Raw genomic sequence first — 25837 nt, forward strand, 5'->3', positions numbered from 1 at the left:
TGCCCTACTAAACTACAACTGTAAGAAGCCAAAATCCAACTGGGCAAATATATTAAATGTAGCTATTCTATGCAAAGTCCTAGGTTAGGCACTGAGAGAAAAAATGAGTCAAAGTTCCTGAACTCAAGAAGCTTCATACCTCCCAGAGAACTCGCTACGAGACAAGGGAAAGTGAGACAGATGCGAAGGAGAGATGCATCTTGGGAAGGAAGATCCCTACCCAGTTGGGGAGGACACCTCACGACCTACTTGGAGCTCGAAGAGAAGGACTTCAGCCCACAAAGGAAAGGATCTATTTTAAGTCCAGGGCAAAGACAAGCAAACAGGCTCCTAGTCTAGCTTGACTAGAATACAAGAGTACGCGGAAAGCAATGGTTGCAAGAGATGGAAAGCAGAATTAGAGGATTAAATGAGTGTTTGTTCATAATGGGAGGATGGCTTTAAAAGGGAAGGTACAAAAAAAAGAAACAAATGGTAAATCTTTATTTTTAGGTACCAAACTCATCATATACATACTCTATTCACATACATATTAATCTTGGAGAAACATGATCACGATGTAAGTTTTCTGAAAAACAACTTTCTGGCCCATGTTTGTAACTTCCCTAAGTACAAGACAGCTTACAGTTCACTGAACTTCAGCAATACAGTGCCACCGCACAGGTCAAGCACACTAAAGTTACAATGAAGGGAACCAACTGAGCTTCTCTTTGTTAAACTACTGGTTTCAAAACTGGAGAATTTTACATGTAAAGATCAGAAATATTTCAACCAATGCAATGCTTTGGCCATCCAAATAGATATCATTCCCAGCAATAACTCATATTCGAAAGAGTGAGGGAAAAGAGGGAGAAGGGGAGCAACAGAAGCTTTGGGAAGCTTCCTGGAGAAATGCCCCACGTGCAGACCTTCTGAATGGGTTAGCAGCATTCACAAGAGCACAAACATGTCAGCCTCTTTCCTGCTACAAAAAACTGTAGTCGCAGTCTTCCGTCAGTATCAATTTCACATTTGTTCTTGGAAATCACTGGGAAGGCAGAGTTTAGTAGTAGCCCAAGCACACTTTGTCCATGGCCAGCTTAATTCTGTAAGAGATAGGAATATAAATTACATATACCACGTCAACTTTCTTCCTCCTCACACCACACCCTATGTTGACGTGGAAATAAAATATGGTGGCACAGAATGGCCTTTACAGAACATAAACTTAATATAATCTAATGTTCCAAAGTAAAATAAATTCATTCTGATAAGAAACCTCTCTCAATTAGGCTGATTCTTAGAACAGGGGCAAGCACAGTTAGTCCATCACAAGGCCTGCAATTAAAGTCTTGAAGTACACACAGTCCAAGGTGCCAGAGCTTAAGCTCTGCTGGCATAACCTTCGTGAACCCAGGATGGCTTCCATGCTACAAAACAGCATCAGCGTTGGGCTGCAGTGGATGATGAAAATAGAGAAAATCCTTTAAACTCTACTAGCTAACTTTATTAACTCTCAGCTGTTACCCACAGTGAAGCAAAGATTTCTCTCTGATGAGTAACCCATTGAACAATATCCCCTTTTGCTTTTAAAGGAATATTAATTCTCCAGATACTGTGTATTTACCTGTCAAGTGGATGAGTTCCTTCACAAAGATTGACAAATACATATAGCTGTCGGAGAGCATATTCATACTGGAATAAAACAGATTTTTTTTTCTTTTTAAAAAGCAAGATTCAGATTTTAAATACAGATTTTCTTAACTATGTTATGAATCAATCATTTCACTATATGGCCACTCTATCTAAAGTGATATTATGGGTAGCAGCCTGGTACATCTCCCCCCTTCTATTGCAAATGACTGTCAGGCAAAGATACAAGACTGAATGACTGAATGGGGTCAGAAAACAGTGTAACTATCCCACAGTATAGAGAAGTATAAAAAATAGCACATGGTGGCTAAGATTTCAATTCCCAAGTTCTTCACAAAGCTCTCTTTTCTCCTTCTCAAGGAGGAGGGGCATTTCCTCAAGTTAAAAAACAAAATGAAAAACCCTTTAGAAAAACATTCCACATTTTCAATAGGATGAATCTTCCACAAATGGCACTTGTTGAACTGACTTGATTTGAACTTAACATGTTCCTAATTAGCTGTCGGGACTCATTCTGTCTTAAAAGTGACTTACCATGGGCGAGTGCCAGTTAAAACAGTGGGTCTTGAAATGAGTCACAGCTGCCTCGTAGCAATCATGGGCTGTGAGTGTCCATCTCTCAGACAGCATTTTCTCAGTCTGAATACTGGATGCAGTCACTACTGATACAATTTGCTGCACAGCCTTCTGAATAAGGGTTCTAGCCTGTGAAGAAATTGTCATTTGTAGGATTTAGCCTCACTAAGAGACCTTTAGGATAGATAAAGATTCTGTCATTTATTTCCTACAGTGGTTAGTACAGGTAAAATCGGTATTAAACCAATGCTTTCTGAACACGATTAAGAGACATTTTCTGGAGGATTCTGACATGTATTTATAGAAATTTGTGAAAAATCATTTCATCTGTCAGCATAATAAAAACGTGTAAATCCTAAATAACCCAAGTACAAACTGGTCTTGCTTTAAGACTCCAGGAATTCCTAGAGTCTGTCATAAAGCATCTGGCTCCAAGGTGATAGACTAACTTACTCTGTGGACACAGACAGAAACTATCAAATGAAGTTACTCAGGGAAGAGAGAAGTAAGAACTGGACACTGTTTGAGTGGGAAACTTAAGAGTATCTAGCCCAACCACTTTATTTTAGCAAATAAAACTAAGGCATAGAGAAGGAAAAAGACCTGTTCAAAGTCACACAGCAAGCTGGTACTAAAGTCAGAACCTGAACTCAGGTCCCTTAATTCTCCTCTGATATTCTTTTTCCTATACTGCCTCTCTAACTTACCTGGACTTTAGTTTTGGTCATGAGCAAGAAATAGAAAACAAACAAAATGAACTGCTTTTGTATAAAATAAGCTCTTAGTTTATTTTATTATTTTTTAAAATTTTTAGGCAATTGGGGTTAAGTGACTTGTCCAGGGTCGCACAGCTAGTAAGTGTCAAGTGTTTGGTCTGAGGCCGGATTTGAACTCAGGTCCTCCTGACTTCAGGGCCAGTGCTCTATCCACTGCGCCACTTTGCTGCCCCTAAAATCCATCACAACAGAGTGGCATTTCTATATTTGCCAACTAAGGCAAAGGCCGATTTACCTCGAAAAACTGAGGATGAGAAATTATTCTCACTTTTAAATAGGGTAAATCAGGTCACTTCATTTCAAAAAGAATACATTCAAAATATACTTAATGGTAAAACCATATTAAAAACTCAATTACTTAAAAAAAATAACTGGGAAGGCATTTCAGGCTCTTTCCCACCTCATATGCATCACTGATCATGAGGATACTGGTGGGTTGGTAGACCATGTTGGCTAAAAGCACAACAAATGGCACCATCCAACACTCACACGAGTCTCTCTTGGGCTCTTTTGGCAACAAAATCAAATCTGAAAAGTCATTCTGTTAACTGCCGTTGGTACTGGCAGGCTAGTGAAAACACTAATCTAGTTTTTTCTAGTGCTCCTAAGTGACTACTTTTAGCTTTTTGGGGGTGGACAGAGCTTGAGGCACTGCTGACAGTTCTCGAGAAGACTAGATTTCTTCCAAAGGCATTTAAGTACAACTGGTTAAAGATTCAACCGGCCACAGACGATAGTGAGAGAAGCAAAGCAATGTCTCCAATGCAAACTTAATAAGAATCAGCAATAAAGACGATCACACACAAGTGCCCTTGCAACCTGGTCATACTGACCTCACTGAAGGACTGTGGAGAAGCTTCTTGCCTCTTTACTGTATCCCTACCCACTCTTACCCCATATTTAACAACAATCTACTTAACTAAAATTGAAGTCAACTACTTCTTCTCACTAACCTATTCTGATAAAAGTTAACAATACCTTGTTTCAAACACACACGACACTCTTCTCATGATGAGACTGAAGAATGATGTTTGGGGTTCTAATGCTATCAGATAAGTTGAGAAGTATATTTGTATGCATGTACATATGTTCTGTCCAGAACCTTAGAAAAGGTACCCGAAAATGATCAGCTTACATGTACTTACCTGTAGATGTGCCTGCAACTTGTCAACAATTTTCTTAGATTCATTTGCATCATTAGTGGCCATTAATTTCCTTTTCAGGATTTCAATGGGGACATCAGGGCTTGGAGTGAGGTCAAAGTGTTTCACAGGTGGCAGAGAGATGGGAGAACTGGATTGGTGTTTCATTCCCTGAAACTGCATCACTTTCATGTGGGAGATTGTCTGCACAACAAGAAAAGGAATCACTTTTCCTTGAAATAACAGCTATGTCCCACCTCTAGCCTGAACCCAGCCACTTTAGAGGCAGCTTTCCAATTCACCCAGAGTACACCCTAATTTGGGAAACCAGGTCACAGTCCTCAAAATGAGCAACCTTCATCCAGAGAAACATTAATTTAACTGCCTAAAATGTGTCTAAAAACTGCAAACCACTGAAGTTTCCCCTGCCCAACACAGTTTGTTTCAAATAATTAAAAAATAAAAAAAGAGACGAGGGAAGCAGTTGCTCTTCATGTGAAGAAATGAAAGGGAAGCTATTGGTCCTGCTGTAAAGCCCAGCATGAACTCTGAAATTCTTTCCAAGAAATGCACCTGCTCATCTAGACACACTTACCATTCAGTCCTCAATGAATAGTAACAGGAGTTTGTAAAACAGCTGCCCAGGGTATGGGGCAGAGTCTGTATCCAAGGTCAGAGCAAAGCTTGCTGGTCAAATTAATGATCTTAGTGTCAAAACCTGGTCCACTAGTCACATCTCAGTAGCTGCAGTAACTGTTAAATTACGTAGTTTGTAATAGGCTGTGTCCCAACAGAAGGGATACGCTTCCATATGCTATCAAGTACTGTAAGCTAACTTTAAAAGGGAACTAGAGCCTAATTAAATAAACCCAATAGTTCAAGTAAGGAATACTGAAAGGAAAAGGCAAAATAGTGGATCCAGCAAAGTTTGCCATGGATGCCATTCCTATGACTGCATTTCTTTGGGTACTCATGCCCTTATGCTGAGTTCTGGCTGACCAAGCCTCCCTCCGAACCCCTCCCAATGCAGGGAATTACATTCATACCTTTCATTTTATCCCTTAAAACTTGTCTTTTGTCTCATTTCCTCAGAGCCATGCTGGGTGTCTGCTAATTTTCACTGAATCATGAAAAGGTGGACAGAGGCAAAATAACATATGTCTGTATATGTATTTATTGCACTTTACTTTTTATAAACTGCTTTCTATGTAACAACCAACCTCAGGAAGCTGGTGGGAGAAGCATAATTACCTCCATTTTAGAGATGAAGAACTGAGTCTCAAAGAAGTGAAAGAGCTTGCTTAGACACACAACGTCCGAAAGGATCAAATCTCTACCAAAGTAAGAGTCTGAGGACTGGCATTACATTCCTGGCCACTAGAACTTTGTGGCTTAGACATGTGCCACTTGAGTCAGTTCCTCCAGTGCGCCATGAGCAGGTGACTCACGGGGATACAGTGGGTAAAGGGACTCTATTTATCACTTTACATTATTTCTAGAGCTTACAGTCTAGTTGGGAGTTATGACACAAGACAGATAACCGTAATTCAAAATTACATGTTAAGTACCTAAGAGAAAAGAAAACAAAAAGTGAGGATGGGTGTGTGTGTGTGTGTGTGTGTGTATGGACGGAGAAGAGTGATTACCGATGGAGACATCAGCAAAAGCTTCCTAGGAAACACCACACTTTAGGTAATGGGCAAGAACACCACAGGGAAAGGGGGCAATACTAACAAAAGTGGATCAAAAAGCTCACGGTGTCCTAGACACCACGCTACCAGGTAGGCCCCAGGAAGATAAGAGATTTTTAAAAGCACCCACATGTGCAAAAATAGTTAAAAGGCTTCCTTATTTGTTAAAACAAAGAACTGGAAACTACAGTAAGGAGCCACCAACCAGGGACAGGATAAACAAATGATGGTATATGACTGTAACTGGTCCCATAAAAAAAATGGCAAAACAGACAGTTTCAGAGAAAGCTGAGAAGACTCGTACAAATCAATGCAAAAATAAAGTTAGCAGAGTCAGGAGAACAATTTATAAAACAATGAAAAGAAAGCCTGAAGAACTCTAACACAAAGACCAATCACAAGTCAAGAGTTGATAATTAAGCATGTTAGCCTTCCTGACAGAGAAGTAAGGCAGCTTTGCTTTTCTTTCTTTTCTTGCTCCTTACCTCCAATTTTTCTTTGGAGGAGGAGACAAAAGGGAAAAGGAGTTTAGAGATGGGTTTGCACAAAATAAAAAAATAAAAATTTAATGATGCCAATATTACCTTATTTCCATACTGCATGACATGGCTAGTATTGGTATGCTTTTTCACTAATTGAAATTGCTTATGCAGAGTCTCTTTAGTCAAATCTTCCTACAACAAAAAGACAAAATTACACTCCTTAGCATCTAAATCTAACTATAAATATTTGGATGAACTACCTCACTCAGGTGAAGAACCTACCGCATCTGAATCTTCCATCCAGTTGACACTGTACCAATCTCCCAGGTAAGTGCCTCTCTCTTCATCAAAGTAACAGGCATAGGAAGACTCGGCAGGATTGGCAGCAGTAGTCGCATAAACTATAAAAAATGAACTTCTTTCATGCATGGTTCACCCTTTGCCACATTCAAATTACAGCTTCAAAAAAGGTTTCTAGAATCTAATTTTAACAAGTATTATTCATTCAGCAGCATACTTTTTGATAGACATTGAACTAGTCTATATTCAAACACGGAACAAATCAGCTGTCAGAAGACAATACTCTTACATGAAATGACATTTTTCAGAAGTATGGAAGACAAAAGGTCAAGCTAATGTTAAAGAAAGCCCTGTGTATTTAAAGAGTGATTTCCAAAACTTAAATATATTAATAAAGTTTTGAATTTTCAAAACAATGCTAAAATCCATAACAAGAAAAACCACTCCTTGGCACATGTGGACATAATTCACTTCAATAAAAGTAAAAAAATCAAGAGCCTAGCAGCGTATGGAGTTTCCATATATTCTATGTGACTATGACCAAGTCTTTCAATGTCCAAGTCTCCATTTCCTCACTTATAAGCTAGGAAAAAGTTAATGCCTATCTTAAAGGGCTTGTATGAGGAGTGACGATGAATTTTTTTCAAATGAATTTTTTTTAATTAATAAAAATCTATTTTCTCTCCCTCCCACCCTCCTGTTGGAAAAGAAAAAGAAAAAACTGAAATGGTTATGTATAAAAAGAACACTATGACAGCTAATTAAACATTTACGTTTTTATAATAATTACCATTGATATTATCAGGCAGGTGGTTCATCATTGAGCCAGATTCACATGCTTCAATATAGAACACCATCTGCGAAACAAAATAATGAATTCTTCTTACCTAGAGGGAAATCTCAAATGCTAACTAGTACCTTTCTCAGGTTGCTGATGATGCATGTGTGTACGTCCTCATTGAAAGGAAAATTGGTAAAAGTGGTCATTTAAAGTGAATCCCACTCAGCAAAACCAACAACACCTCAAAGACTCAAATCATGGCACGCTGCTGTTCAAAAACCTGCTTGAGGGGCCCACTTCCTAGCCTGCCACTCAAGGGGCTTTACAACCGAGTCCCAACCTAGGTACTCCTATTACTTTCCCATTCTCCCAACTTACTCTCTCCTTTTATGCTTTCCTGTCTCTGTTCTTGCTCATCAAATCCCTGGCTAAGTTCGGCACATCTAACTCCCACCCATCTCTACATGATGAAATTCTAAGCATCCTTCACAACCCAGCTCAAATGTCTCTAATCTCTTCCAGGAAGCCTTCCCTCAAATCTAACTGGAAACCACTAAACCCCTGCCTCTGAACTCTCATAATTCCTCTCCTAACATTCTATGTTACAACAATAGCTATTATATGTATATGGGCATACTAGATTACAAAGCTCCTAGAAGACAAGAATTTTGTCACATTTATCTTTATGCCTTATACAATGTATGCACTGTACATACATACAATGTATGTATCTTAACACATACTAGGAGCTTAATTTGGCTTGACCACTACCTAAACCTGCCTTGGAAATACATGGTATTCAAAATGACATAAAGATTCTAGCTATACACCTATATAGTCACTCTCCTAGACCCTTCTACCATTCCTGGTACTCCTACACTCGCCCCCTCAAAAAATATTTTCCAACAATGACTTTACCTTTTTGTATTTTTTATGTTGGTGCATATAACGGATAGTCTTATTCAAATCCTTTACATGAAGCTGAAAGGCAAATATTACATCATTCAGATCAAGACGCTAGTATAATTTAAACTTTTGTTCATGTAACAGCAATAAAACACAATTTGCTGGTGGCAAATATCTAAATTATCTCAGTAAACAAATATTTTTAAACATCGTAGAACCACAGAACATGTAACACTGATACCTTCATTTTAAAGATGAGGCAGCAACATAACTAGCTTGTGAATCATCTAAGCGTTTTATTTCAACAGTTAAAAAAGAGAGGTACTGTTTACAGAATGGCCGTGCTGCCTCTCTCTAGGAGTCCTGCATCTGCCAGGGTCTCCTTCCTGGCACACACTGGCTGTGTGTCCCTCAACAAACCCCTTGACAGAGTACTCCAGGCAACTCTGTAAAAGACTTTCCAGTTGGCAGATAGATCTTCATTGGTAAAGGGGAATTTCCTCACTAGCAGTTTCTTAGATCAATAAATCACATTTCCTACTGCACCCTCCACTAACCACTCCCCCCCCCGCAAAAAAAAGAAGTGTGGGGGAGAAACTTTATAAATTTGCCCCCAGTTACATTTCTTCTTTCCAGGGCAATAAGGTACTTCATTCTATCCTTCCTTCTATTAGAGTAAGATGTTCCATAAGATAAATGAGGAAAGAATGATAATTCTATGGAAAAGCAGTTCTTACATTGTTTTGCAACTTAAACACCTGTCCCTCTTGTCTTGCACAAGCTCAGTTGATACCTTGTTTATTCTAACTATAAAGACATTCAAAGTAAAAAAGTTACTCATTTAATCTAAATGCCAGGCTCATTTTGTCTTTTTTAATTTAACTTTAAAAGATTCTGAAAAACTCACATCATCATTAGGGAAAGCCAAGAGTCCAGGAGCTCCATGATCAGTGAAGTAAACAAACACATGATCCTCAGGACCACTGCCAAAAGAAATCACCCTTCCCCATTAGGCTGGCCAAGGCACTGAATTATGACATCCTGAAATACTTGCCGTTTCCATTTTTAAGTTAACTTTACAAAGAAACAGTTAAAAAAATGTAGAGCCAGCCAAAAAGTCTATTCAAAATAAAACACAACATAAAGGACTGAAAGCAACACTAAAGCCACACCCAGCTCAGTTTTGTCCTTCATACAGGCGCTATTCTGAATGACAGGGTAGTTTCCTTCTAATTCAAAGTTTTAAAATAAAGGCCTGGGAATGAAGTAAAAAAGGGGAAAGGCCATAGCACACGGCAGAAGATTCATTCAAGAAACATTTAGCAAATGCCTTGGTGCCCTTTGGAATAAGGCTAATTAGATCATGGCAGGGCCAGAGGGTGGAGAGGGAAGAGGAGGCTACAATAAAATTCTGCACGTGATCACTTGATTTGCAAGGCCAGCATCTGCCAACAAAAGAGGGGCCAATGGCTCCTCAGTAGCCAAAGACACCAAGTTAGAGAAGACAGGGTCTTTTTATAATGATTAACAAGATTACAGGGCAGGCAGGGGGGGAAGTTACAAGTGTGGAGGTACAAGTCCCAAGAACAGAATTGTGATCCAAGTCACCTGAATACACTTGCTGAGGTAAGCGATTTAAGACTCACACAGGGAAGGGGAACATTAAATCCATGCTGGCTTAAGTCTTAACTAATAGCACTATCAAAATGATGGCACCAGGGGCTTGTCATAACCAGATGATTTAACAAGGAGAAAGTTTTAAATTGCACCAAGTGAACCCCTTCTGGGGGAAGACATGAACAAAAGATGAACAGGATGAGAAGGCAGGTCTGGGTTGCAATCTACATGTCTGGAGGGAGTACTCACATGATGAGATAAGCTGACTATATATTGAGAGAGACTATATACGTAAAATCTCTCTCTCTCATAGATTATATATATACACATACATATATACATGTATAAAAATATATATATGTGCGTGTATACATTTTGTTGTTGTTTGGTCATATCCAACTCTATGTGACCCCATGTATCCATGGAGTTTTCTTAACAAAGATGCTGGAGTAGTTTGCCATGTCCTTCTCCACTGTCCTCATTTTACAGATAAAGAACTGAGGCAAATATGGGTAAAGTGACTTGTCCAGGGTCACACAGCTCATAAGTAATTCAGATTTTCTTGAATCCAAACCCAGTGGCCCTAACCATCTCACCACCTAGCTGCCCCTATATATGAGGCTACCACAAAGAGAAGGTGGTATTACAGAATTTTCAGTTCCGTGCAGTGTTGAAGAAAAACAGGTACATCAAACCAGGTGACCAAGATATTTTTCTGACTCTAACACCTATAAACTATTTTTGCATTGTAAACTATTTAAGAATAAGCAATAGGAGCAGCTAGGTGGAGCAGTAGATAGAGCACTGGCCCTGGAGTCAGGAGGACCTGAGTTCAAATCTGGCCTCAGACACCCAACACTTACTAGATGTATGACCCTGGGCAAGCCACTTAACGCCACCGCCTAGCCCTCCCCCGCAAAAAAAGAATAAGCACTAGTGGTAGATGGTATGTATAAAGTGCTCAAAATCTCTCATCTACTCTCCACAAGTGTGGAGCAGGCAATATAAGCAGTGTACCCCCATTCTGCAGATAAGAAGGTTAAGGCTCTTGCTGGGTGATGTGAGCAGAACCAAGAGGACTCTGGACACAATAACAGCCACGTTACGCGATGACTAAGATTGTTAAACTGAACCCTTCTCAGCATGACAAGGATCTAGGACATCTCCAGAGGCCTCAGGATGGAAAAGGCTGTCCACATCCAAAGAAAGAACTATGGAAGTCGAATCACTATCACCTACTTTTACCTTCAGTTGAGTTTTGTTTCATCTTTCTGATGGTTCCTCCTATTGGTTTTAATTTTTATTTACAACTTCACTAATGTGAAAATATGTTTAATAGGAACATAAATGTAAAACCTATATCAGATTGTGCGCTGTCTTGGGGAGGGTGGGGGAGAAAAATTTTCAACTCAAAAGCATATGGAAGTGACTGTTAATAAATCAATAAATTAATAAAATTGGGGGGGGAGAAAGAAAAAACAAAAAAAGAAGGTTAAGGCTCAGTGGTCAAGTAACTTGGCCAAAATTATAGTTCTGGAGTACAAGAGTTTGGCCTTGAAGACAGGTATTTAAGCAGCTCTTCTGGGCAGGAGCTTTATTTTGTTAATAAATGCTTGCTGATTTCTATAAAACAAATTAAACAATTGTTACCTATCTAAAACTTTCCCTGATCCTTTATTCTTCACAGCCTCAGCATCGCCTCTTAACACAGCAAGGAAGTTTTCTGGAGTGACATCCTGGGTAAAAAGAAAAAGATGCAAATATCATTCTGCGTCAAAGGCAAATGTTCTCACTACCTGGGGCAGTACACCACAAGAGGGGCTGACCCCCAAAGGTGAGGTCGCATCTGATCCTCCCTGTCCAGTGCAGCCACATGCTCTCTTCCACCCTTCTTTATCCTTGCTCCCAAGTCCTGCCCTCGTGAGCCAGACACTTGCCCTTTTCTCTCTTCCTTCTATGTCTTCTCACTGGAGGATTTCATCAGTTTCCACAGGTTTAGTTATCTCTAGGCAGTAGTATCTATAGTATCCTCTCTCCAAAGCAGCATTATGGATCACCAATGACTATTAGACATCTTGACCTTGACTTCCCCAAAGCATCTCAAACTATGTCCAAAAGAGACTTCATTCTCTCTCCTTCCAAACCTGACCCTCTTCTGAATTTCCTATTACTGCAAACTCAGAAGCTTGGTGGCATCCTCAATGCTTCCCTTTCACTCCACGATCTCAAAGAGCCATGGTAGAGGCAAACATTTTGCCTCTACAAACTTCACACATCTGCCTGCTTCTTTTTGCTCACACACCCTTTCTCAAATCCTCTCACCTGGATTATTAATATCCTCCCTATTAGCCTCCTTGCCTCAAGTCCCTCCCATCTCTAAATTCATCCTCCACAGTTGCCAAAGTGGCTTTCTAAAAATGCACATACAACCATATAGTCCCCTGGCTCAATAAACTCTGCTGCATTCCATGGATTCTAGGAACAGATATTATCCCATCCTTTTAAAATGTCCATTCTTCAGTGTCTTTAATATAATAATTAGTAGTATAATTGTATATAATAATGTATAAATAAGTATATATGCAGATATTGGGGGTGCATGCTCAAAATTTTTTTATTGATGGAGCATGTGATTTTTAAATTTGGCTTACTGGCCTGGGGTTTCCTGCTGTTCTAAGTGTCCATCAGCTTTCTATGACTAACAAACAGCCCTCAAATTTCCAAATAGTTGCAATACACTAGAGAGCTGTATTTTTAGAACCAAAATGTTGGACATAATAAGGAACTTGAGACAAGTCTGGTTTTTAATCATGGTGTATTTGACAGAATGTGTGGTAGGAGTTCCTGCAATGTAGACTTGGCTGGGTTTTTCCCTAAAAGGTACAGAAGCTGTACCTGAAATTTGATTGGCCAAGGGGGATAAGACTAGAGCCATCTGACTTGTGGCTGAAGCCTCATTACATGTATTAAATTAAATTATTATTAAAATTAAATGAAGCCTTTGAACAAAGACTGACTGTTTTTGAACATCCAGAATTTAGCACAGTGGTTTTTCACACAGTAAGCAATTAGTAAATGTTTTCATTCATTTATTCCTATATCAAAGAAGTCAGGCCACAAGGAAACAGTGACTACTCAGACGTGGCAATGTCCAAATACCCTAAGAATCACCACTGTAATGAGAGGAGGGAGACTATGCTATCCCTGTTAAGGATCCTTTCTATGCTATGACCAAGTAAACCTTTTGTTAACTAATTTGTCTACAAATATCTTAATTCAGACATTACATAGTTATGTTTAGTTGACTAAGGTTGCAGCAAAGTACAACAAGAACAGAAACTTATTCCTAACATGATGGTGAGACTGACACTCAAAATACTTTTAGGTTACCTTTGTATTATTTGATTATTAACAGTTCCTAAAAGAAGTATAGCACTTGCATAAGCATCTAGCATAGGTCTTTAAAATATGAACTAAGAACTTTAAAATCAAACCAAATAAAATCTAGACTTTCAAGTATTCAAAACTTTCTCTTAACACTTCCCTGATAATCTCCCAAGGTCTGTACTATTGATACAAATCCCTATAAGACATCAAATTTCAATGTTTTGATAAACATGAAAAAAGAAAACAATTAAGATAGATGAGAAATAAGACATTTAGTTGGAACCAGGGTTTGAAGAATAAACTTACGTCTTGTGTATAGTCTTTTGGGACCCCTTTATACACATCAGTACCATTTGGCCTATTGATAATAATACCTTTTGTAGGATTTCTGGAAAAAAAAAATTAAGTGAGACAACAGGTATTTAGAAGAGCTGAATCCTACAATGTAAACAAAACTTAATGAACAAAGACACCCCAAACACGACAAATCCATTTAAAAGAGATGCATTAGTACCTCACTGACAATCCATGGGGGTCTGCATTTTAGGTAAGACAGCCTTGAAACAAAAGCCCTAATTCTGTCAAGTCAGATACAATGCAGCACTGTGATATACTAAATACGACTACGTAAATAGTGTTGTTATGAGGTTATGCGGTCAGAAATATACTTAACATCATTCTCAGCCATGTGGGCTGGGCAATTTCTTTTCGTTAAAGTTACTGAAACTAACTATAAAACTTGATGGGTTTGACTTGGCTTTCTGGACACCTGAACACAAAAAACTTCAAGAAGCCACAGCTATCTCCTAATGCTTGACCATCACAGGCAACCTAGTGAAGTCACAAGCAACAAGACAGCACTTCATAGCCTTGGCTGGATACCCTTCCCCTGTCAAGGCTAAGTAAACCTCCTTTTCTCAACCATTACACGGATGACTTGATGGACCAGTACAACCTGGTCAGCTCTGGCTTATTATTCTATAACTGAAATTCTAGTACATTTAAACTTTAAAGACTGCTGTGCCCCTAATCCATTACACCAGCAGCCAAAAGAGATCCCTGCTGGCAAGTCTAAACCAAAAACACAGATTTGACTCAGAGGTCATCTAGTCCAACATTAACTCTTCAGAAAACTGAAATGACTTGCCCATTGTCACATACATAAGTATAGCCAATAACAGTACCACAGGTCTCCCACTGCTAGTTCTTATCCTAGTTTTTCAATTCCATGTAATCAAAATTATCTACGTTATCATTTGTGATCTCTTCTATCTACTGCTTTAAGAATTCTCCCCATATCCACTGCTATAAAATATTTCCACTGTTTTCCTCTAATTTTAGAAAATGTGGCCATATTATATAACATGGCAAGTATCTATTCAGAACTACATTTGTGGTATAAAATGTTAAACTAAACCTATTTTCTGCCAACCTCTTTCCAGTTTCCCCCAAAATTCTTGTCAAATCCAGAGTTTATTCCCCAAGTAGTTTATGTTTTCAGGATTATCAAACAAGAGATTACTAATTGTTTCTTGGTTCATCTAGTCCAGGGGTGGGGAAGCTGTGGTCTGAGGCCATATGTGGCCCTCTAGGTCCGAGAGCAGCTCTTTGACTGAATCCAAAGTTCACAGAACAAATCCCCTTAATAAAAGGATTTCTTCTGTAAAACTTGGACTCAAAGGGCTGCACCCAAGGACCTAAAAGGCCATATGTGGCCTTGAGGTTTCTCCATCCCTGATCTAGTCTACTTTTCTATTTTTTGGTCATCATTGCCACATAAAACTGAGACATAGCTCTATTCCCTCTTTATGTTTACTTGCCCTTCCATTGTTTCTCTTGGGCTGTTTGTTATTCAAAAAAGGAAGTTTTTTCTTATTTTGTTTAGCTCTATTATAAAGTAAATGGTAGTCTGACATAGCACTAAAATATGAAAATTTAGCTAACAGTCTCCTTTGGGGACATGGACTAATCGTAAGTAATGACTCTCGGATATTTTACATGCTTCTCTTTCCTATGTAACTAGCCCACCTCCTTTTCCTATTATATATTCATGCCATTTTTTTTATGCATGGGTAGAAACATACTACTGCCTACAGCAGTCTAGTACAGACTTCCCCACAGGGGACTGGAGTGTCTGAAATTGTGATTCTTGCATTGTTTTGACCATATATAATAGGCTTCCTCTTTGCATGGAGGCAACACTAGGTTTCCCCCAAGTCTCTATTAATGGAAGCTCTGACAGGCTCTACCATTCTGCAAAGGCTCCATCTATAGAGTGAGTCTGTTTTCCAAAGACTAACCCAAGCACATACAGAGAAGCATATCATGAATGGATTGAATAAATGATGAATTACTTTGGCCATGGCTATAGAAATGTATTTACAAATGTTTTTTAAGACATGAAGCTTTCTTTTTGCTATTTACAACTATCCCAGAAAAGCTACAGAAAGATTCAAACATATATCCAAGGTATTCAGGTCCAAGTAAAATAGCTTTACTGGGTACAGCACACACATACATCCAGTAGAGCTGCAGCACGGTATACAGTAGCTCCCCATGTGTCACCAAGAACATCTTTAGATATTCTTGGTAAAAAAATCTTCTCAAGCGCAGCTCCTTTCTATTTTCTTTCCTGTAGGCTTGGAGTCATTAGGAACCTCCACGGCTGCACTTTTTGATCAGACAGAGGTACCATTCAAGGTTGTCTGACTTCATGCACTGACTGGTCCCAGCCTACTGTGCTCTGGGTTGAACCAGAATTCTGTTTCCAAAGGCTTCTTAGGTGTTTTCCTGTCTCAGGGCCTTCAGCTGTCATTTTTTGCTACTGTTTCTGAACGTAGCAGCTACACCTACTCTCCTCCCATTTACTATTTCTAATTTCCTCTGAATCAAGAAAATGTACTTGTTAGAATTATTAGTAAATAGACTCTAGAATAAAAACTTAACAGTGTAATTGTATCAACTCTCTGTTACTCATTTTGGAAGTTCAGGATCTGTTTTTACGATGTCCCCAAATTTAAGGCTAACCTCTGAATAAGTGAAATGTTACTATATTTTAGACTCCCAACCACAAATGATTTCACGTACCATTTTCACATTTGTTAGTGTAATAGTATCTATTAAATCTTTTCTTCTACCAAGTTCTGTGAATAGCCTACTCACTCTTTATTGTCTGCAATGTCGTCATACATCATGATGATTATCTGCTCATCAGGAATCCCATTTCGGTGAACGATCTGGTACGCATGGCAGGCGTCAGCCTAGAAAAGAGCAGGATGTGAAGTCTCACGGTGCTTCCTAGAGAATGTTTTTCAGTTTATATGGTTATCAAAACATTTTGCCTTGGCCAATGTCATTATAATAACATTAATCATTCTTACTAATAATTCAATAAGCATTTGTCAGATAGGTCTAGATGATACAAAAATTAAAAAGTCCCTCACTTCTGGGCCTACATGCAACTAAATACAAAATGCATATGAAGTAATTTCAGGAGAACACCAATGAGGGGAAAAGGCATGGAGGCAGGGGAATTTATGTAGGAGGTACAGAAAGTAGCTGGAACATAAGAGTGCATGGGAGAGTATAACAGGAAATCAATCTAGAAAGACAGGCTGAAATGAGATTGTGTAGAACTTCAAATGTCAAACACAGTAACATGTATTTTACTCTAAAGAGGGAATAGGGAACAAAAGTGAGGGGCAGGGAAGACCGTACTTGAAAATCATTTTGGAAGCTACTGAGGAAGACCAGAGAGGGGGTTTCTAAGTTGTTTTACAAAAGATGCTCTTTCATTAGCTGATTTTAATGTATCCCAGCAACTTCATTATACGGGATCCTACAAATATGTGTGCGTGGCATGCCTGCACACACACACTTATGCACAAGTAACAATCTCTTACTAACTTTAAATACTCCCCCTAAAACTCATGCACCCACTGAGAAACTATTAACTCAAATGGATAGTTACTCTCATGAACAAAACGCTCATTAAAATCTCCCTTTATTCTGAGCATACTATGATTCTGTTGACCTACAACATTTCTTAAATTCAGGAACCTTTCTGAACTTGTTTTCGTAACTTCTTGCCAAGATGGCTGCCTGACAAGAGGCAGACCCCCCAGCTACCACATAACTACTTCATCAAAACCCTGAAGTTCAAACCAGCCTGAATAATGACCAAGAGAACCAAAGAAAAACTAGAATAAGTGACTTCTTCCACCTCAAAAATGTGCAAAAAAGCAGCCAGGAATCTCCAGACAATAAGGAAGGGAATTTCCCCACCAAAGCTAGCACCAACACATGGTAACACCCCAACTCAACCAAAGACGGTGGATGTAGCCTCCAAGGGTATGTCCAAACGTAGCTAAGATAGAGTGGAGGGATACTCTGAGAAAGCCCAAGGTTAGTTTTAAAGTCTGAATATCAACCAACACTATAGCACTCAGGCCCAGGGGCTCCAAGGTCTCTAAGACCAAGTCTTGACAGAGAGGGCCCTGAAAATTCAGCACTCCAAACTCAGTGTAAGATCATAACACCCAGAAGCAAAGCAGGGAACAAAGCCTAGCCCTGGTACAGAAAGCCCCAACTCAGCTAAATTTGGAGAGATGAATAAGCAAGGAAAGCAGTAACCACTATCAAAAATTATCACAAATCTAAAGATTTCCTTAAAAGGAAAGAAAAAATTCTAGTAACTATAAGCAGAGAATCAAAAAAGTTTTGAAAAAAATGGATTCTCCACAAGGACAACCTGACTACCTAAAAGAAATCAAGCAAGAGATACTTAACGAAATAAAAGTTCTGGAGGAAAGAACTGAAAGGAAAATAAATAGCTTGAGAACAGAAAGTGGTAAACTTACCCCAAGAAAAGAAAATCTCTGAAAATCGGACTAGATCAAACAAATCAAATGGTTCCACAAGACAGCAAGAAATATTAGGACAAAATCAAAAGATAAAAAAAACCAATTAAGAAAATGTGAGACATCTGATATCCAAAAAAAAAAAGTGACCTGCAAAATATGTCAAGGAAAAATCATTTAAGAATTATTGGACTCAGGGGCAGCTAGGATAGAGAAGTGGATAAAGCACCGGCCCTGAAGTCAGGAGGACCTAAGTTCAAATCCAGCCTCAGACCAAACACTTGACCCTTACTAGCTGTGTGACCCTGGGCAAGTCACTTAACCCCAATTGCCAAAAAAAAAAAAAAAAGGAATCATTGGACTCCCTAAAAAACTTGATTTTAAAAAACTGGACAGTACATTTCAAGAACCATAGATGAAAACTATCAAGTTCTATTAGAACAAGAAGACAAAATAAAGTAAAAGTGAAGTTCCAGGAATATCAGAGCGAAAAATCCAGACATCTGACATCAAAGGAAAAATACTAGAAGCATCTAGAAAGTAGCAACTCAAGTCTCAAGGGACCACAGGATCACAGAAGTCCTGGCAACTTCAACTATATACAAGAAAAGATCTTAGAATATACTATTACAAAGGCAAAAGAGACATGTTACAACCAAGAATAACGTATCCTGCAAAGCTAAGTATTAAAGGGGCAAAGAATTAACCTTTGAAGGAAAAGAGATTTCTCATCAAAAGATCAGAGTGGAATAGGAATTCTAAAACACAAATACAAGAATCTAGAAAAATATATTTGAGAAACTGGAAATAGCCATATAATGATACAGTGCTCATATGCCAAGAGGGAGAGAAGAAATATCTCTTCAGAACCTTAATGTTTCCAAAGGGTATTGAAAGAGTTAAATGAGAAAAAGAGGTCTTGGTGGTGGACTGGTTCTGTTCTAACAGTCTGAAAGATGGGGAAGGGGCAGCTAGGTGGCACAGTGGATAGCGCACCGGCTCTGAAGTCAGGATGTCCTGAGTTCAAATCCAGCCTCAGACCAAATACTTCACATTTACTAACTGTGTGACCCTGGGCAAGTCACTTAACCCCAATTGCCTATCAATCAATCAATCAACAAATAAGTAAATAAATGAGTGAATGAATGAATGAATGAATGAACAAATAAATGAGTGAGTCAGCAAATAAATAAATATGGGGGGAAAGGGATAATAAAAGGAATTCGTAAGTGTAGAAAGGAGGAAGAGAGGGGAGTTTGCTATTTTTCCTAATTGAGAATACACAAAGGAAGAGGAAGGTTGGAAGAGTGGGTATCAGATGAACTTCATTGTTACCTGAAATAGACAAAGGAGTGTTGATCACAGAGTCTGGTGTAGAAATACATCAAACTCAACAGGGAAACAAATGGGGATGGGAACAGGGGAGATAATACCAGGGGAATAACTGCTGGACACAAGGTACAGAGCCTTGAATTTTTTGAACATGGTTGTGTGGATTCATTTTGAATGCCTATCCTTTTCACAAGGGTTTTCTTCTCTCTTTCTTAATGGGTAAGCTGGGGGAGTAAGCAACAGTAATACCAAAAGAAGCCCATTTTAATTTTTTAAATATTTATTTATTTTTTGGCAATTGGGGTTAAGTGACTTGCCCGGGGTCTCACAGCTAGTAAGTGTCAAGTGTTTGGTCTGAGGCCGATTTGAACTCAGGTCCTCCTGACTTCAGGGGCGGTGCTCTATCCACTGCGCCACTTAGCTGCCCCTAATTTTTTTTAAAGGCACAGAAAAGAACAGAAGGAAGCAGAAACAAGCAGGGCAGTTTGGAAAAAATATTCTTAACGCAAGAGAAATTAAATGGAGATTCAATTTCATATTTGTTCAGAATTTAAAAAAGATTTGGTAAACAGCATACTTCTGATTCAGGAACTAAAATATGTAATGTCCTCCCCAAATTAAAAAAAAAAAAGTTGATATAATCAGAAGAAAAAAAATTTTACTCTAAGTTAACTTGAAATTCATTATCTCCTTTGAGAGGATGTATATACAGTAAAAGACAGTACAGTAACCACTTGAGAAAAGTTTTCCTACTTTAGATTTCCTAATTATATTTTGTTAAATAAAAATCCAATGTTGTGAAATATCGTTAGGCAATCAACAAGTTGTTTAAGTGTAAAGAACACTGGATTTTGTCCTGGTATCACAGACTGAGTTCTAGCTTTGCCACTTGTTAGTCATATGACCTCCTTTAAGTCTCCAGACCTTCCCTAAGCCTCTTTCCTTACATATAAAACAAAGGCGGTCTCCCAGGGCTACTCTGACAATGTGCTTTGTAAGCCTCAAACGAGGATAGAGATGAGTGGATTATTGTTATTAAATAAGTATGTGAACTATTTTACTGGTTGGCAATAAGTTAGACAAACGTATAAAAAAACTTCCTTTATTTTGTTAGGATAATAGATGCTTATTGGGTAGAATCCTATTTTTTCATATTCACACAAGAAATAATACCTAATATCAAACGGGACAATAATTACAGTAAGAGCACCTGTTGTTCACACAATCAAACAGAATTTGACTAGTAAATCTGTTCTTGGCCCCAGAAGACACCAAAGCCTTCCTGGTACTCCCTGTGGTCACTGACTCCAGCAAACACTCCCTATTCCCTGTTAGTAGAGTGAAAAACTTATTTAGAGCTAGTAGAAAAAGTAGCTCTACAGGAGATTTGCAAGCTGTCTAGCATTCAAAAAAAATGACTGAAAGGTGATATTAAAGTCAACTCGAATAATTGAGAAATCAAAGTGTAATCCAACTTATATTTGGATTATACTTGGATTTCCCTAGTGTAAAAGTACCCTTCAAAATGGAAACCTCCAGAAATATGGTGGTTGTGTGTAAGAGTTTAGGAAAAATAAAGAGCACTTTAAATTTTCAACAAAAATGCTATAGCAACAGTTCTTTAAATAGCACATGATAGGGTCTGACATAGCAATATGATCTCCTGTAGCAAGGCAACAGGTCCACTTACTACCCTCATAAGATCTGTTTGGGAGAAGAGTCACACTTAGATTGTACATGTGTGTATCTAAAAATATGTATGTGCACACATACACACCATATCATATATCTGCACACACACACTCAAATACATGACTACACTGTCAAACAGTTGAAGTAGTTGCCAAACTGCTTTTGCCCACGATTTTCTTCATTATAAGGGTTACCTCACTGGACTAGGAAGGGAAGAGTGATATATTTGGAAATACAGGTAATGTAAAAACAAAAGATACCAATAAAAACAATTTTCAAATAAGAAATACAATGTTCCATGCTCTTGTTGTCCACAGGTCATTTCTGACAAATTTCCTAGAAATCAGGAAGAACTCTATTGTTGTTATGGTTTTAAAGGAGGGAGGGTCTTCATCTAGAAAATGAGGAAGTTGGACTAGATGTGTTCAGAGGTCCCTTCCAGCTCCAGAGCTCTGATCCTCTAAGAATACATTATTTCCTGTACTTGTTCAAGTGTCATCGCTTTATTCAAGCACCACTGGATAACAAACGAACACCAGTAATACCACATTTCCAACTGTAATTTAGTGAACTCTTACTGCTCACATTATATATTCATCTGAACAGCGACAAAGGTCTATTGTATACTTTGGGGGATTAGCATGGTGCTGAGCAAATAGTAGGCTAATTACCTAGACTCACAGGTTTAGAAGCTAAGAAACATTCCAGTCCAACCTCTTGATTTTTTTCAGATCAGGAAATCAAATGCTCAATTCTGAGAAGACGGACTTGCCTAAGGCCTCCAAGGTCTTATAAAGGTGAGTAACAAAGCCTCCTCAATGATCTTTCAGGGAAGATCCAGCACTGAATCTGTTGTTAAATCAAAGATCTAGCACAGATCTTTAGATGAAAAGCAAGCCCACTCTGAATGACTATCGTATACTAACAGCTAGCATTTATATAGATAGCACTTTAAGATTTGCATGGTGGTTTATAAAAATCTCATTTTATCCTCACAAAAACCTTGGGAGGTAGGTTTTATTACCCCCATTTTACAGATGAGGGAACAAACAGGTTAAATGATTTGCACAGGGTCACAAAGATAGTAAGTGCCTGGGACCAGACATGAATTCAGTGAATTCAGTTCTTCCTAAATCCAAGTCCCAACATGCTATTCACTGTACCACCTAGCTGGCCTAAGACAACCACCATTCTCAGTTCAGTCAATTCTCTGGTTATTTGGGGGTTGCTTATTCAGTTTGTAATCAAGTTTGTTAGTTTCTTTTTAACTGCTCATTAATGAATGCTGCAAAAAATAAAACTACAACTAATCAGCTTGACCCCTAAAGAGATAGAGAAAACATCCAGCTCCTCAGCAGGTGGGGAAGGGGAGACATGAGTCTGGAGCGCTGACCATATACTGTCAGTTTTAGTAGGCCCTTAATAAATACTAGTTGACCAACAGACTAGTTTTGCCAGATTTTTTTCCTCTCTTCTGTCCTCTAAAAACTGTTTTGTGGAATGGCTCTGCAGGAGGGAGAAGAGGGATATCGGGAAAAACTGAGGGGAAGTTAAAATGAAAAAAAGAAACACAATTCCAGAGAGCAAGCTTAACAACACTTAGTGAGGAAGTGAAATAAAATTGGTATAGATAAAAGTAGATAAAATACAGTCTTTGGGTTCACCAATTCAATAGTTCACCCTAATTTCTATAAAAACTTTTGACTTGGGAGTAGTCATAAATCAATTAAACTCCCAGGTTTGGTTATATGAAATCCAAAAGCATCTGAACCAGTATGTCACCTCTCATTAACTCTTGGTTTGTGGGACAGGAAAGTTATGAATGATGAACCACTGTGGCCAATGACTCAAAATAAATATTCAAAATATTCAAATTCAAATAATATTCAAAATATGTTCAGTATTTTAATATATATTTTTCATTCATTTTCAATGAATATATTCAATATTCAAAATAATATTCAAAATAAATCAACTATTGGAGGAAAAATCTTTCTGGCAAATACTTGCTAAAGGTTTAATAGCCTTAGTCTTAGGATCACAGATGTTGAAGAGCTCTCTGAGACCATCTTGTCACATGTCTTCATTTTATAGGTGAGGTTATCTGAGGGTCCAGGAGGCTTGAGTGACTTGAAGGTCACATGGGTGGTAACAGTCAGAGGAAGATGTCACTCCTTGGTAAGTGAGCAGAAGATGAACAGTTTTCAAAAAAGAAATTAACAACCACATGAAAGAAGCTGCAAATCACTTAAAAATAAACATAAATTAAAGATTGGCAACTGCACTCCACCCACCCCCTAGACTGGCATAAAATGTCAAAAGATTAATAAAATGGTAAACATCAGGTCTGTGGGAACAGGCACAATAATACACTATAGAATATATTAATTCATCAAAATGTATCCCCTGCTTGACCCAGCAACCCTACTCAGTATAACCAGGGAGGTCAAAGGGAGAAAGACAAATTGCCTTGCGTGTGTGTGTGTGTGTGTGTGTGTGTGTATGTGTGTGTGTGTGTGTATACACACATATATAAAAACAGTACTTTTTGTGAGGACAAAGAATTGAAAAGTGGGTGCCCACCAAGTGAGAATCCATAAATCCATAAACAAACTGGTATATGATCATGATGAAAAATTACACTGTAAGAAACTGACACAAAACAGGAAAAAACTGGGAAGACACTTCGTATGAACTAAGAGAGAAGTAAGCAGAACCAAGAGAGCAATTTTCACAATGTCAAGTTAAAGTAAAGGCAAAAATTACTAAAGGACATCTGATCAATGCAGTGACCAACTGTGATTTCAGAGGACTGATGGTGAAACGCAGGCCCTCCACCTTTTGGGAAAGACGTAGACTTATGGGTGTGGAATAAGGCATATTTAGTCAGATGTTGGAGGGAGGGGACCAGTGTGTTGATTTCTTTTGCTTAAGGGTACTTTGCCAGAAGGTGAAATCATGGGGAAGTACCTTGAATTTGTTTTATTTTAAAGGTTAAACAGGAGTTATGCAAAATAAATATCAATTCTGGAGGCAAGTGTTTAAAAAACCAATCATTAGATTTTTAAGGAAGTAATATTTAACTAAGACACTTGTGGCTAGTCCTTTGTGGAATGAAGTATGTCAGAATCTGAAGTCCAGTTCCTTTAACTGTACTTTTATTACAGGTGGGGGGGGGCAGCCACTGGGAAGCAGGTGTTAAAAATTTATCAAGGAATCATAGAACATTAGACCTGGAAGGGAGCTTAGAGTTCACCTTGTCCATTTTATGTTGTTCTCACTTTACGGAGGAGAAAAATGAGGCTTGCCTTAGCCAGTAACGCTGCAGAGCAAGACTAGATCTCCTAATTTTGAGTCTTATCCTCTTTTTCCACTAAATCATGCTGGCTTGTCCATTTTGAGAGGTTGGGAGGTCAGGCAAGAGGACAGTTTGTTCAACCAGTGTTTCATTCCCGAGAATAATCTAATATTCAACAACTTCCATGATTCTTTACATATTCCATATATGGTAATGAATAAGTCCTTTCTTACCTGGTGCCTGTAGTTATCCCACCCAGATGAGCCTGCCACAATAACAATCCAGTGCTTGCCTCCATCCTCCGCATCCTTGAGGGGGAAAGTATTAATTCCTAGCACCACGCCAACAATACAATTGTCTTCAAAATCATTCTGTTCTTTGAGCTCAGACTGCAGAGATGTAGAGAAAACAAAAAAGTAAAAGCAATAGCAAATGTATGTTTTTTCAGCCTCAAAAACCAAACCAAACCCCAACATAGTGATGAATGTATCACAAATATAAGCCTGTATATATACTGCAGAATGGACAGAATACTCAAAGGAATAGGAGTGTCTCCAACTCTACATTTTACTTGCCACATAATTACAGACAACTCATGTTCTACTATACATGAGGTTACCCACTTTGCCCAATCTCTGCCAAACTAAACCAGAAAATATTGTGCATTTCTTCATATATAACTTTCAGCAGCATTTCTGGAATACTGTCCCATTTATAATTTGTTAATACAATTGCCTACAAAATTCAATCTGAAGGAAACATCTAAAATGTTGGGTACTTTATAAGTCTTAAGAAAATATCCATGTATGCTAATATGAATAGAAAGATGACAGGACCTAAATTAAAACATTAGAATCATGCCTCTCAGTCAGCACTGAGGCAGGTGTCAAATTCACTGCCTAAGGGGATGACCTGAACTAGATTAAAATGTAATTGGAGCCCTTTTTCTTCCTTCTCCTTTCCCCCTCCTCTCCTCTTCTCTCCCATCTTCATCCTTCCCTCTGTTGTTTCTCCTTCCTTCCTTCCTTCTCCGGCCTAGATGATGCTGTGGTGGAGACACCAAGGCAGACATCACAGGACTGTGCCAGGACATGCTTTCCAAAATGGCCATGTACCTGACAGGCCAGCTGCCAGTGAAGTATTACAAACTTTTATAAATTACAAATCATGAATTGACTAGTTTGAAGTATCTAGAAGTGAAAGACATTGCAGTAAACATACACAGAAACCTAAAGGACTTAAACCAGAACTATGCAGCACTTCAGCTTTATCTGGATCTGACGACATTAACTGAGGAGCAAGCAGCAGTTCCCAAGCAGTCAGTCTACGAGTTGGGTACATATTCAAAGAAACAGCATGCAAAGTA

General features: G+C 38.5%; 1 protein-coding gene across 1 annotated transcript; it reads right to left on the minus strand.

Annotated features, from left to right (window-relative positions):
* Positions 1–464: 464 nt before the first annotated feature.
* LGMN (legumain) lies at positions 465–24858 on the minus strand. The gene is given in 14 exon segments (XM_021000215.2): positions 465–1085; positions 1607–1674; positions 2167–2337; positions 4130–4330; positions 6402–6491; positions 6582–6700; positions 7390–7456; positions 8299–8361; positions 9194–9269; positions 11554–11639; positions 13597–13678; positions 16453–16550; positions 24705–24811; positions 24814–24858. Coding segments are annotated over 14 exon segments (1299 nt in total). The 5' UTR covers positions 24842–24858; the 3' UTR covers positions 465–1042.
* Positions 24859–25837: the final 979 nt, after the last annotated feature.

This window comes from Phascolarctos cinereus, unplaced genomic scaffold (assembly GCF_003287225.1).
Source record: "Phascolarctos cinereus isolate Bilbo 61053 unplaced genomic scaffold, phaCin_HiC Scaffold_3;HRSCAF=262, whole genome shotgun sequence".
In the NCBI taxonomy this organism is placed as follows: domain Eukaryota; kingdom Metazoa; phylum Chordata; class Mammalia; order Diprotodontia; family Phascolarctidae; genus Phascolarctos; species Phascolarctos cinereus.